The sequence below is a fragment of the Pseudonaja textilis genome, chromosome 1 (assembly GCF_049901715.1).
Source record: "Pseudonaja textilis isolate UNSWEBS1 chromosome 1, rPseTex1.2, whole genome shotgun sequence".
NCBI classification, from domain to species: domain Eukaryota; kingdom Metazoa; phylum Chordata; class Lepidosauria; order Squamata; family Elapidae; genus Pseudonaja; species Pseudonaja textilis.
In genome coordinates, this window is record NC_141990.1 from 40482580 (window position 1) to 40496315 (window position 13736).

General features: G+C 38.7%; 1 protein-coding gene across 1 annotated transcript in view; it reads right to left on the reverse strand.

Annotated features, from left to right (window-relative positions):
- The window catches only part of TTC7A (tetratricopeptide repeat domain 7A), a 159727-nt gene extending 146562 nt beyond the window's left edge, over nucleotides 1-13165 (reverse strand). Inside the window, exons 1-3 of the mRNA XM_026695868.2 lie at nucleotides 12959-13165; nucleotides 9446-9609; nucleotides 7148-7316 (exon numbers count right to left, since the gene is read on the reverse strand). Of these exons, the coding sequence (XP_026551653.1) occupies nucleotides 7148-7316; nucleotides 9446-9609; nucleotides 12959-13124 (499 nt within the window). The 5' untranslated portion in view covers nucleotides 13125-13165. The remainder of the gene's footprint in view (nucleotides 1-7147; nucleotides 7317-9445; nucleotides 9610-12958) is intronic.
- Between the last annotated feature and the right edge of the window lie 571 nt (nucleotides 13166-13736).

A 13736-nucleotide genomic window follows, 5' to 3' on the forward strand; every position in this document is an offset into this window, starting at 1 on the left:
AACAAATATTTTAAAAAGCTCTTTACAGTCCCTTTGTTTCCAGAATGCTACACATATACATAAACACACACAGAAAGAATCATTTAGTTATAAAGACTTTGGAGGTCTTTTAATCCAACCCTTTCTTGAGGATAAGAATCCTCAGGCTATCCCAGACAAATGAGTTTTAGGGTTGTTGCTGTTTTAAAAAATAAATTATATCCTTCCAATATTGTATTTCAATTACGAATTCCATCTCCCTAGGTTTCAGTCACACCAATAATGTCATATTCCACCATCCCCCTCCATGCATATTAGGATTTCAAGTTCTGGTTTGTTCTACATATTCTGTGAATAAGCCACTAAGCCATTTAGTATCGCCCTTCTTATGTTTGCCTGTTGCACCTCCCATTGTATAGTATTTCTGAGCACTCCTTCCTTCTTATCACCTGCTTCCTTGCAAGATTTAATGCCTTTGGCTTTATGCTTGCATGTGGTCCTGGACATCCCTTCTTCCCTTTCAGATGTGTAGTTGAAAGCCCACTAGATATTGATGGCATTATATATTCATTAAATTGCATGTTGAATTATATTGCATTGAATATAGTAAATATATTCATTATAGCATTCATTCATCCTAATAATTCAAAGCAGCTTCTTGTGTAAGTATGTGTAGGGTCTGGTTACTGTCCATAAAGTATTGTAGATAAATATAGATTCAAATACTTAAGAACGGGAACAGACTCAGTTCCACAAATAAGGCCAATTCTAATACCATCTTTTTCTGCCTTTCTAATTAGGACTCTGTATTTCTCCATTTCATGTTTTTATTTTCCTTTTCCTCTCTTTAAATAGAAATCATATAAAGGTATCTTTGCAGACAGAAAATCCCAAGTTGAATTCCTGACACCTCCAAGTAAACCTGAAAAAAATCCTTCTCTGATCCTCTGTACAAATACAACCACTCATCTATCTATATATATAAAAATGTGTGTGTGTGTGTGTGTGTGTGTGTGTGTGTGTGTGTGTTCCAGCATAACTCTGGAATGCCTCAAGCAATTTCAACCAAATGTGGTAGACAGATGACTTACCCTCTGGAAAAAATACTGTGGGGGTAAGACACCCCTAACACCCCATGGGGGTGGGAATGCCTTAAAATGGCTTCTACAGTACAGTACAGTGGAGTTGCCATGGTAATGGCTTCATAGTACTCCACAAGGGGGCTCCTTCTGACTTGCGACACTGCGCGAGGGAGCTACTACATCTAGAACTTTAGAGACAGTACAACAGTGTGAGGCCCAACTACAGAATAAGAGCGATAGAGCTACTGCATCTAGAACTTCACAGACAGTACAACAGTGTGAGTCCAGACTACAGGATTTTCCTGTCTAATACAGGATTGGGATAAATAAATACCTGGGCAATGCCGGGTTATTAGCTACTTATAGATAAAACTGAGCTTCAGAGTTTAAACAGTCTTATTCAGATATAGCAATTTTCTGAGTTCCTTCTCTCTCTTCCTAATTTTTTTGTGCTTAGCTACCTTATACTGTACTCCATGCCACAGGTTTTTTTTTCAACATGCCTACAGAGTCAGCCTGGAAATGGGAACTGAATGTACAGAGGAGAATGGAAAAGCCCTTCCATTTATTACTGCTAATCTTACAAGATCTGAACTTTGCCTGTTGATGCAGTCATAAATTCAACTATTAAAATATTTCTCTCTCTGTTTGTCTCTCCCTGTATCTCCCTACCCCCAATATTGGAGGTGAAAATCCTGGCAAAAGCAGCCCATTAAAAGCTGTACCAAACAAAAGAATGGACAATCTGCTGCCGTCCAGATCAAGCTGTTACCCATAAATTCTCGTCAGCATTTCTTTTGGAAATTCAACACATTTTAAGCAAACTCCAACACTTTATACTATAGTGCCGTGGTGGTGAACCTTTTCAGCACTGAGTGCCGAAACGGTAGCGTGGGGGCGGAAGAGCTGCTCCCTGGCCACCTGGTCTTCCAGTTTCTAACACACATGTGTGCAAAGAGCAACTGGTTGGCACACACAGGCACGCTGGGAGCTGCTCTTCCGGTTTCCAGCGTTCCTGTGTGTGCAAAGTGCAGCTGGCCGGCACACACATGTGCGCCAGGAAGCTGCTCTTCTGGTTTCTGGTGCTCCTGCACATGTAAACACTAGCTGGTCTTTGCGCATGTGTGCGCCGAACCTGGAAGAGCAACGAGGACGGCTGACATGCCTGGAGAGGTGGCTCTGCGTGCCACTTCCAGCATGCGTGCCATAGGTTCGCCATCACAGCTGTAGTGGGAAAAGGTAAAGACGTATACAAAGAAGTATACAGCACTTTATACTCCAATGGAAAAAAGTACAGATGAAAAGTTTTATTCTGGCCCATGTACGATGTTCTGGCCCATATACCATGCACTACAAAATCACTTGGAATCTTTTCATTATGCAGATTCATTATAACTTTTGTTTCTTCCATCCACACATAAATTTATCCAATAATAATACTCAGGAGTATAAGTACAGAGAAACAGCTTACTGAAAGATCCCAAATTCTCAACAGCACTAACAGAACTGAGCATATAATCTGGAATGAAATATTAAGCAAAGTGCTATGAGTACCATCCCAACAACTATTGCTGTTCTTATCACCAGACTATGGTGTCAACCTTTTTATAATGATTTAATAAACTTGCAGGGGATTCTGGCTGATCAATTAGTGGGGTTACAAGGCTAATGAGAAGAAGGCAATTGAGTTAATCTGCATAGTGGATTTCTCCCAAATGTCATACAGAGGGGTTTTTGTTCAGGAAATCAATACTCCTATGAAGAAAACTGTGATAGTTTGACCATTGGAGTTTAGGAGGGATATAGGATGAAGGCGTAAGGAATGTCTGCAGTTCCTCATCCCAGGGGAGAGACCGGTGCCTACTTTTCCCACCAAGAAGTAACAATAGGTTTAAGGGGAAAGGAACCTGAGATATCTACCAATCACTGCCCTTGACATTGCCCCACGTTAAATTTATAAGGTCAGTTTCTCATTGCTGACGCGCAATAAAACTTGGTCAGTGCAATGTACACCAATATATTTTTCTGTCAACTCAAGGATGGGACAAAAGCATATTACTCAGCTATGCGGAAATGTTTTTGGTCCTGGTGGAATTATGCTTAGTATTCTTAAGGATTGTATTCTATTGAGAGAAATTGATCTAGGGTCTATGTTCTAGTGTCATGTAAGAAGAGATTGGCTTGGAGAGACTGCATGAAATTAGACAAAAGCCTGCATTCCCATTCTATAAAGTGCTACAGGCTGGCTTAAGGAACCAAATCTTTAATAACAACTTGTAGCACCTGTGCCTCCCCCAAGAGATCAAGTATATTTTTCCACTGCTTACTTGCTATTGTGGTCAAAAGATAGCACTCCTTCAGAAGTATTACAGGGTCTAATCAGGACAGCCAAACAAACTCAGTCTAAAAACTGCTATTTTGAGTAAAAACCAAGTCCTAGTTGACAGTTTTAAGTCTTAAGACAGGGATGGGCAGCTCCAGGGCCACATGTGGCTCCCAAGCATCCAGAGTTCCCTTGATTTGATTATATTATTTTTGTTTTATTTTATTGTTTTGGTTATTTTTGGATAAGGGATTTCAAAGAATAACAGATGCCCTAAGATTTGCAGAGGGTTAAGTACTTCTTTCATTCATTAAAAAGGAAAAAAAAATCTTTTCCTCCAAAATCACAACTTCCTCCCACTTGAGTTCTAAGAGGCAACATGTGTGGTTCACACTTCACAAATCTTAAGGTATCTGTTTTACTTCAAAACCATATAAAAAGAGATTGAAACATTCAGTCACCTCCAGTCCAGTGACATCATAACCACCCCAGCTATGCCTTCTGCAGTGGCAAACAAATATTAAAGCAGGGTTTTGACTTTGCACATTCATAGTCAAGGCTAGGGCTTCAATCGCTCTTTGGTGTCTTCAAAAGAGTGACCTTTGCATCTGAAAGACAAAAGTCACTCTTTGTGGAAAATAGCAAAGTCTACATTTTGGACTGGCAGGGGACCACTCTGACCTAAGAGTACAGATAAATCCCTAAGTGGTCTCAACAGCCTCAACAACTCTCAGAGAGTTAATGACTAACTTTCAGAGCACTAACAACCAGATGCCTGCTTAGAAATATAAATCCTTCCATTCCCCACCTTTACCAATGCGCAGAAATGATTAGATTAACTATGATATTAAAAAAACAAGGAAGAGGGAGAATTTTTTACAACATGGAATACATGGTATAAATGGTTAAATGAGAAAGAAATAAAGATGTATAGTGAAAATGATTAAAGAAATATTATGGAACAGAAATAAGGACAAATGTATAGCTATATATATATGTGTGTGTGTGGTATAGCTATGTATATAGGTGTAGTAGTGTAGTAACATAGAAAAACAATGTATGATGATGTATTAATAACATAGATAAATAAGAAATTTAGGAATTAGATTTAAGATATCTTTGTAGTAAATGATTTCAATTAACACGAATAGAGATGTACACTGTTATGAAAACACTGTAAAATGTGAGAACGAGATTCTCTTTTTAAAATATTTTTTTCTTGAATAATTTTTTTTTTTTTAAAAAAAGAAATATAAATCCTTCCATTCCCCACCTTTCAGCCAGAATTGAAAAAGCTTCCTGGATAAGAAATGAAATGTTTCCAAAGGGGGAAAAAATCCAGTTGCCTTTTGAAAAGTACTTTGGTGCAATTGATTGGGTTCAAAGCCATGAGCTCATAAAACACAGCTGACTAAACCATTATGGTTGGATTCATGCAACACTCTCAGACCAAAACCAAGCACTTATGATTTAACCTCTATCTGTTTTTGTGGTATATATCAAAATCAACAAAGCTTTCAGGAAAAATGTCAAAATTGGTATATACACACTGGCAAATATTTAGTGGATTTGCACAGAACAAGTAAATATTAGAGTCACTTAAATGAGTTGCTCACCCATTGGCTGATAGTCTCTTCATTCTCACATGAAAGTGGTTTGCTCATATTTTACCAACAGATACTTTTTTTAGGATCATATAGGTCAGATGCATGTTACATCAGTAATTTCTGGGAATTTTAGTAGGGAACCATAGAGGAGGCATAGCAGTCAATACATACCCAAATACACCTAAGCAATGATAATTCTTTTTCAAAATCACAGATAATGTGTTAACTGAACCTGATCAATGACGTTTTAAATGATTAGACAGCATGTTATGATTTTAAGCTAAATATAACAAAATGCTTTTTATAAGCAGGAAAGGCCTATTTAAATTAAATAATTAAGTGAACTAGGATCCTTCACAGGCTACCTGATATCCACAAAAGCAAAAAGTGGGCTGGTAGGCTAGCAAAAAAAATTCTTGTGAATTAGGAACTTTTCATGGTAGCAAATAAAATCATAATAAAATATACACTCTGTAAGTAAGGTATATGAAAGTTTTAATGGTTTCTTGTTATTAACTGGAGAATATCATTTCTAAATATTTAAGCCTTTCTAATCCAATAGCTATAACCATTCACAAATAAGTATCAATAACGCATTCCCCAAAGCCAATAGAATAGCAGAGACATTCTAAGCTGTGGCCCCTTGGGGGAACAGGAAGTACAGGTCAGCGTGATGCCTGATGTTCAAAAGGTTCATTGCAATACTAATATGGTGTTTTAACTTTGATTTTTACATACCAGTTGAAGGTATCTGATCATTCCAGCCCTCTATTCACCTAATAAGTGGATTGGTATGCTGAAAAGGTTAGAAGAGGATAGGCAGAGAGCAACTACTTCAGCAGCAGTCATAAACAGCACTGAAAGGAAACAGAAGATGAAGAATGCAAGCAGAGACATTTTTCCAGGTTTCCCAGAAAAACAGCTGAATCATAAACCCTTTGATAACTTCCCTCTCTTCCAAACATAGAATAAAAAGACACATACAGAAGAGATTATTATTATTGTACAATGGTTGAAAATGCAGCAAGGAGAAAAATAAGTATACTACAAAGGAAAGAAGAACCCAATATTGTCAGTTTGATAAGCACTAAAAAGCTGTAGAAAAGAGCCAATAGATCTGCCAATAGAGTGGGTCTTAAAACTGACCCAGTAACCCTTTTTTCCCTGTCTTAAAAATTGTCATTATCCCCACAAAAGAAACCAGACTTCGTTGTTTTGCACATCAGTCTCAAACTGGATCCACGACCTGAAACAAGAAATCACTTCAGTATCCCCAGGTTGTGCCCAAATTATCCCCTTGGGCATCCCTAGTTTAAGAACCACTGCTTCCTTACAAGCACAGTGTTACTTAAGTTTGGGTGGAAGCAGACATCTTGTTTAAGATATTTATTCCTGGTTCATGTCATCAAAGACAATGCTCTTTGACTTTTTCAGATCCTTCACCTAAATCTGTTACATTCACCTGAATCTGTTATATATAACTGAGCTGATTTTTTTTCAAATATTGTCCTTCCTCGTCCACCTTTACTCATTTTTTCTGTCTTTTTCATAGCTCATCTGCAATTAATACAACCTTGTTTAATAGTCATTCACTCTTCCAAAGACCAAAGAGTTGGGTAGAGCATCATTTCTCCCGCTTGACAAATTTAAGGTACATGGACTTCAACTGACAGAATTCCTTAGCCAGTATGATATTCCATGTTCAGAGCAGAAAAACGATGACATTTTAAGAAACAAATCTGCAGTACTGTATTTTAATGCTGGCATGCTCTCCTGACTATTTTTCTACTTTTTTAAAAAAGCAAAATATTCTAGTGCTACTGATTTTCCTTGTTGAGTTAATTTCAACCTATTACTGAAGATCAAAGAAACTGAAGAAATATGCAGAATGTTGTTTGCTTGTTTTACAAATAAAAACAATTGATATCTATGGGATTAATTAAAAAATCAATATTTTAGCCAGGCATAGGTCTTATGTATGAATTAGAATCTTGTTTATGATATTCCATAGCTTATCAGCTTTTCTAAATTTGCAACTTCAATTAAATAAAATAAAATGTTTGAAGGATAAAATAAATAAGGTTTATATGAGTTGATTTTCTATAGCATCATCACAGTGAAATCAGAAATCAGTGGCCATAGACAATTCCAATTACCTTTAATAACAAAAGCTTCGGTTAGCAGACGCAGCTTGTATAAAGGTTTCTTCTCTATTACAAGGTCTTCGAGACCGGCTCTTGCATACATGCTTAAAGTCTCTCGGTAACATCCTTCAATATAATGAAGCTTTGCAAGAAGCAACATTGCTTCTGTCATATCTTTTGGCTAGAAAATTAAAATGTTCATTAGTAATATAATAAAGCTATAGTTAAACAATATTTGTTTTGGAAATATTTCCTTGTTCAACATCACATGGAATCAAGCATTTTGTTAACAAAACCTTTGTGAGTTTTGAGGTATAGGGTGAAATATAATGAGTGCACATCCCTTAGTTAATTTGAAAAAAATATGGAGGTTGGACCTTCATTGTCTACTGAAATTAATAAGGCAGCTCTTAAGAACAGGAACATTCTGTTGTTACAACAAAGGACCCACATGCTTTGCTGTTATATATCAATGAATGGAGCCATCTGATTTTCTTCCATAAACTTCCAAGAACACTTATCCTATATGAAGTGGAAGTTTACTAGTGTACTTTGACTGCAGTTTCAAAATTACTGAAAATTTTATATATATATGTGTGTGTGTATATATATATGTATTTATATATATATATATGTATGTATGTATGTATGTAAGAGATTTGGAAGTTTGCCTCAGAGCATGAAAGTCAGTGCATGGGTAACCTAGCAATAATAACTATTTTGCTAGTCATTTAATTTAAGTATAAATTAATTCCAGGTGGAAATAAAATGGAAAAGTTGGCAGATTTTATTTTCATAGTTATGCTGGATCAAATGAATTACTAACTTATTTCCATACTGGTATCCTCAACTTACAACAGTTCATTTAGTGACTGTTCAAAGTTACAACACACTGAAAAAAGTGACTTTTCACACTTACGACTGTTGCAACATGCCCAGTCACGTGATCAAAATGCAGGTACATGGCAACTGACTCACATTTATGATGGTTGTAGTATCCCAAGGTCATATGATCACCTTTTGCAAACTTCTGACAAGCAAAGTAAATGGGGAAGCCAGATTCACTTAACTGCATTACTAACTTAACAACTGCAGTGATTCATTAAACAACTGTGGCAAGAAACTTCGTAAAATGGAGTAAAAGTCACTTAACAACTGTCTCACTTAGCAAAAGAAATTTTGGGCTCATTTATGGTCGTAAGTCAAGGATTATCTGCATGAGAAATGTGAAATATTTTATCAAGCTTTCCTCATTTTTGTATATAATACTGGTACAAATTAGTAACTTTCCCAATTTGCTACGAAGACTCACATTAATGAATTAATGCAGATTTTAATACAGTCAGGACTGTGCCACAGATACAAAATCCCACCATGCTGAATTAAATCTATGACTTCCAAATAACTAACCCATGTGGAAATGTTGAAGTAGCAGGCCAAAGAAAGGGTCTCTTGGTAGCTTTCGTAACAATAAAGCATACAGTTAGATTGCTTCAGTCATCATGGTGTCTCATTGTTTTTTTTTTTTAAAAGAAAGCCTTGTGTATCATTAAGAACTGCTAAAAGAGATCTATAGACACATAAGTGGATCTGCAATAAAACATTGGTGTCACTGTTAGAGCCAGAAAAAGGATGTAGTTGTTTTAATGAGTCAATTGCTTTGATTTACTAAAATAGCTACATCTTTTTTCTAGGCTCACACAGAATCCTGAGAAAAGATACAAGAGGTCCTGTGCTCACATTATCACACATTCCAGAGCACCCTCTCAAAGCTATGTTCAGGAGTCTTAGTAGCTTTAATTGGGAACCTAGGACTCATGTCACTCATGCCTTTCACCAGGACACTGTATTCTATTCCCCACCACCCCATCCCCCATTATTTCTCTTCCACCAAGTCAGCAATTTTTCATGGCCTTTGTTTATGTTTGGTCCTCAATGGCCACCCTTGACAACGGTGTCCATAAATTTTGTCTATACTTTTGCAGACCCTCAAAATCTGCTAATGCCTTCATTTCTTCATGTGGATGATGCCATTCTAGAAGGGCTGGTTCTTGGAGAACAGGATTGCCTATTAATTTATACAGTGCTGGAAGTTTAATTTAGTAAATCGTAACAAATCCCAACATTGTTTTGAATAAAAACTGCTGCAGAAAGAAAGCAATTATTTCAGATTTTTATAAATGCATCAGGAATAGTATGGAGAGGGCAGGTGAGATTAAAGGTTCCAACATTTTGTTATCTAGACCATTTGATTGTACAACATTAGCAGTGTTTGTAATGTTCTTTTTTATTTCTGTTTAGAATACCTACCAGTAATTTCCCTCGATTTAGAATGTCAGTCAAAAACTTTTTGGCATCACTCAGTTTGGGCTCAGTTTTTTCCATTAATGGCATGGTTTCTTTGATTTTGGCAAGGTTCTCTTTTAAGCACAGCTCCAGCAGTGCCTCCGCAGCTAGTAGATTCTCATAGTCTTCTGCAAGACATAGTCAATGGAATAAAAAATTACACACTGTGCTATGTTCCCATATATAGTAGGACAGAAATCTAAACATAGAATTTTAACCATTATATAAACATTTCCTTGCATAAGGAAGTTTGCCCAGAGTGCAAAAATTGTTTATGTAATAGGAATCTAACTTACGTGTTATCTATACATATATAGACATTTCTTAGAAACTTTCTTATTTAGATATATTAATGAATGTCCTGTGTCATGTATTCTACTTCCGATTTGTAAATACAAACTCTTTAGAGAAATAAACACCAATTTGTTCTGCTGGCTTATTTAAAGAATTTGATTCAGTCATGAAAACTTTATGGGAAATAAAATCATAATTATTTATATAAATGTCTTGTTACTGTGTTCTAGAAATCTAATCAATGACATGTTATAAATAATTCCAAATTTTGCTGCAGGCCTCTGTATACTTACACAGTAAATAATAACTGAACACAAGGGGATTTACTTGTCAATATATATGGTACATAAAACTGTACTCTAACTTAATCAGGGATTGGATCAAAAATCCATGGAAACAATGTGACTTTCTATCCGTCTCCTCCCCCAAACTCTCATCTTCCAAACTAACAATCTATTCCAGAAAGTATTAAGCAAATAAATTTTGAGACGCATAATTGCCATGTGCCAGTCAAATCAAGATTAAACTATTAATTTATCTCAATAGACTGCAACTATTAATTCCTGTGGACTTTAATTTCATATGTTTGTCATATCCTGTTTGCCCATGGGGTCTTCTGACAGATAAAATAATGATATACTGTAATGGCAGATGATAAAACTAAAAGATAAAATGTGAACAAAACATTCAAGCCATAAATAGCAGCTAATCATACATATGATTTAAGTTCAAAAACAGCAACGACCAGGGGTGTGCAGGGGGAATATCAAAAGATCAAGAGGATGACTGGCACTGTATAATTGATGCTCTTCTTTTTAAACACATGTTTTTAAAAAAACTATATGGTTAACATTGTACAGCAATTCAATGTTGAGTATGTCTTGTTGCAACCAGTTATCTGAGCAGAATCGCACTGAAAAAAAGTGCAAATTATTTCTCAACAAAAATAGGGAAAATTTTACTCTTAGGCTCTTATCTGGAGTGCTGCTTTGCCTCAGATTTTATAAGAGCAACTGAGTTGAATATAATGTAAGCATGCAGAAAATTTGATCTATTACTGAAAAGGACAACAAAGCTTTAACCATGTGATTATATGCGCTTAAACTCCATTAAATATCACAGAAGTGTTTTACTGTATTATTTTGACTCTCTAAAGTAGAATATATTCCCAAAGAAACAACAAAGCTTTCTCATATTTAAAAAAAAACTATTTGATGTTGCTTTTCTTTTCTTTCTAGTTATTTTGTCTCTCATCACCCCTACCCACTACTGTCACACTTTCTTTTCCCTGGAACAATTGCATATGCAAAACTGTTTGAGGAAAACATACATGCTGATAGTGCAACAAGCATGCATTTATGCCTTTGGGTGGAGTCCACAAGTTAACTTGAAATTAGTGACACAGCCCCTCTACAAGACACAAAATGGCTGTGGTTTGAGGCAAAGGTTTCAAGGGGGGGAGGGAAATCTAAACTGCTGGTGAGTACAGTCTTCCTTCTATGTTTCACAGACAGTTTTATGTTCTACTGAAAGGCTTCTAATTAAATTGAAACTATATTTTACTTAGCCTCTATCAACATCTTGCTCCATTTCCCCCCCAAAATGCTGCTGAAGTTCTCCAAGCCAACACACGTTTGAAAAAGTGAGCCACAAGTCGCATGATCTTCAGCCAGCCTTAGTTGTAATTGAACAATATATATACCATCAGATGTGAAGAGGCTTCTCCTAATCTACAGGATAGGCCCCTAAGAGATGGCAAGGCATGCCAGTCAGCCTTGATCATTTGGGCATCTTTAATCCTGGTCTCATCGAGTAACGGGGCAACCTTTTTTAGAAGTAGAGAAACCCTTCTTGCATTTTGCCCCTTCCACACTTATTGTAGCCAAAGAGGTCTTAGTTGCCTTAATTATTTGATTTATTTATTCACATTTTTCACAGCCACCCAACTCTAAGGGATTCAGTGCTTCCAAAGCCAGTCATGATGGCTGGCACAGACATAAAGAGCAGCCTGTTCTCAGAGGTCTTTCTTTTTGCCTTTTCCTGATGCTCATTCTGAGAGGCTGCTTTATCCTTCCAAAGGAGAGCGGATGGTCAGGCCTCACAGAATCGGGCCAGCTGCTCAATAAGGTGACCTCTGCGGGCAGCGGGTCAGGAGAAAGGAGGAGGGAGCATTACTGCTCCACCAGTGGGCTCCTTGGTGTATCTTTCGGTGTGTCAGAATAAGACTGCTACTTCCGTCCTAAAACTACGCACAGTCATCTTCTACATATTAATTCGGAAGAAAGCGCTTGTGAATTCAATGAGATTTATTCCCAAGGAGAGTAAAATTCACTGGGTTAAACTAAACATCTCTGGGGAGCACACTGATTATATTTCCCTTGAAGACAAGGTCACCTGATTCTCAATAAGGAGCATTTGAGTGTGGTAGAGCAGCCTCCTTCAAGAGCACTGGGCAAAGCCGAGAAAGAGGAAGAGGCAGCCGAGGGAGGCAAATTAGAGTAAAACCGGTACTGGGTGCGGTGGAAGGTGCATTGCCAAGCCTTGGTCCATACTATTCAGAGTTTCTACAAACAAGCCATCGCTAAGCCACAGGCATGATTTCAAAAGTTGCCCGGTAGAGAGAGGCTGGGGTGAGGGACTAACATGCCAATCAGCTTCTCCTCCCTCTCGTCAAATAAACTGAATCTACATAATTCTATCTACCCCTCCCCCCACCCCCCACCCCCAAAAGGCGACGGGACGCTAAGAGACAAACCAACACACACGCGCGCGCACGGGCGCGCAGATTCGTCGCTCCACCGGAGCCCGCCTGTTACGGATGAGGCTGAGGGAACCCCAGCCCCAGGGGTTTACGAAAAGAGCGGCTGGGTTCGACGGACCCGCCGGATCAAGCAGCCCAACCAGTTGTTGGCCGCGTGTGAATCTGTCGGAAGGCGCGCCGAGCCAGCTCGTGTGAAGAGTTTATGGTTCGTGGCATTGTGCGAACCCAGCCCTTTCAGCTGAGCAAGGAGACCTTGGCTTAAGGGAATTGGGGACGGGCGAGCCGGCAACAGGGCAGGGCAGGAAGGGGCGAGCGGCAGACCCTTACAAGGACGGGCGGGCGGCCGCTTCCATTTTTTTACGGAAGAGCAGCCGGTCATTGGGGAATCCCAACAGTTCAAGCGGCCGGCTTGACTGCCTTACCAGATTTTTGAGGCGCGGCTCCTTTTGACCCCTTGTGCCGAGGGCTGGATGTCCGCGCCCTCATCTGCGCCACCATGGCGAGCTGCATCTCCCACTGGCAATCCGTCCTGCACCTCTCGATCGCCTCTTCCATTTTCAGGTGAAAATGCGAGCCTTTCGCAGCCATCTTTGCGTGGGTGGGTGTCTCATGTACAACAGGGAAGTCCTGGGCAGGCAGGCAGGCAAGCAGCAGCGCGCCTCGGGAAGCGCCGCGTTCCCCTCCCCTCCCTTCCCCTCCCCTAGCATGAGCAAGCTTTCAATTTCTCTTGTACACGCTGGGAAGGGAAGCCCGGGTTTCTTCAAAAGCCCAAACCCTTTGGTATTAGGAGGGGACCAGTCACCAATTGGCTCCGGCATTCCGACGGAAAATAATTGGCAACGTTTGGAAAACACGCTGGACTGAAGGAACAAAAACGGGAAAGTGGAGCTGCAGTAGAAGCGACTTCAACGACCTACTTCGGAAGCACACCGCTTGTTTACTGCTAGTCCCTAATTGGCAGCCCCCCACTACACAAGTCCGGACCAGTAGTTAAAGGAAATCGTTATTTTTCCTCTATTCACTTTCCAGATAAGTACTAGGCACTTTGAGTACTAGGCATGGTCTGGAAGGGTTAGAGAGAAGTACAGTTGCCAGGGAAGGATTTCAGAAGGGCTTCCTTTGCTAGTTGCTCTGTGTCCTTGGGTCTTATTCTTCCCAAAAATATTTTCTACACCTTCAACTTCTTTTTCTTTTGCCTCT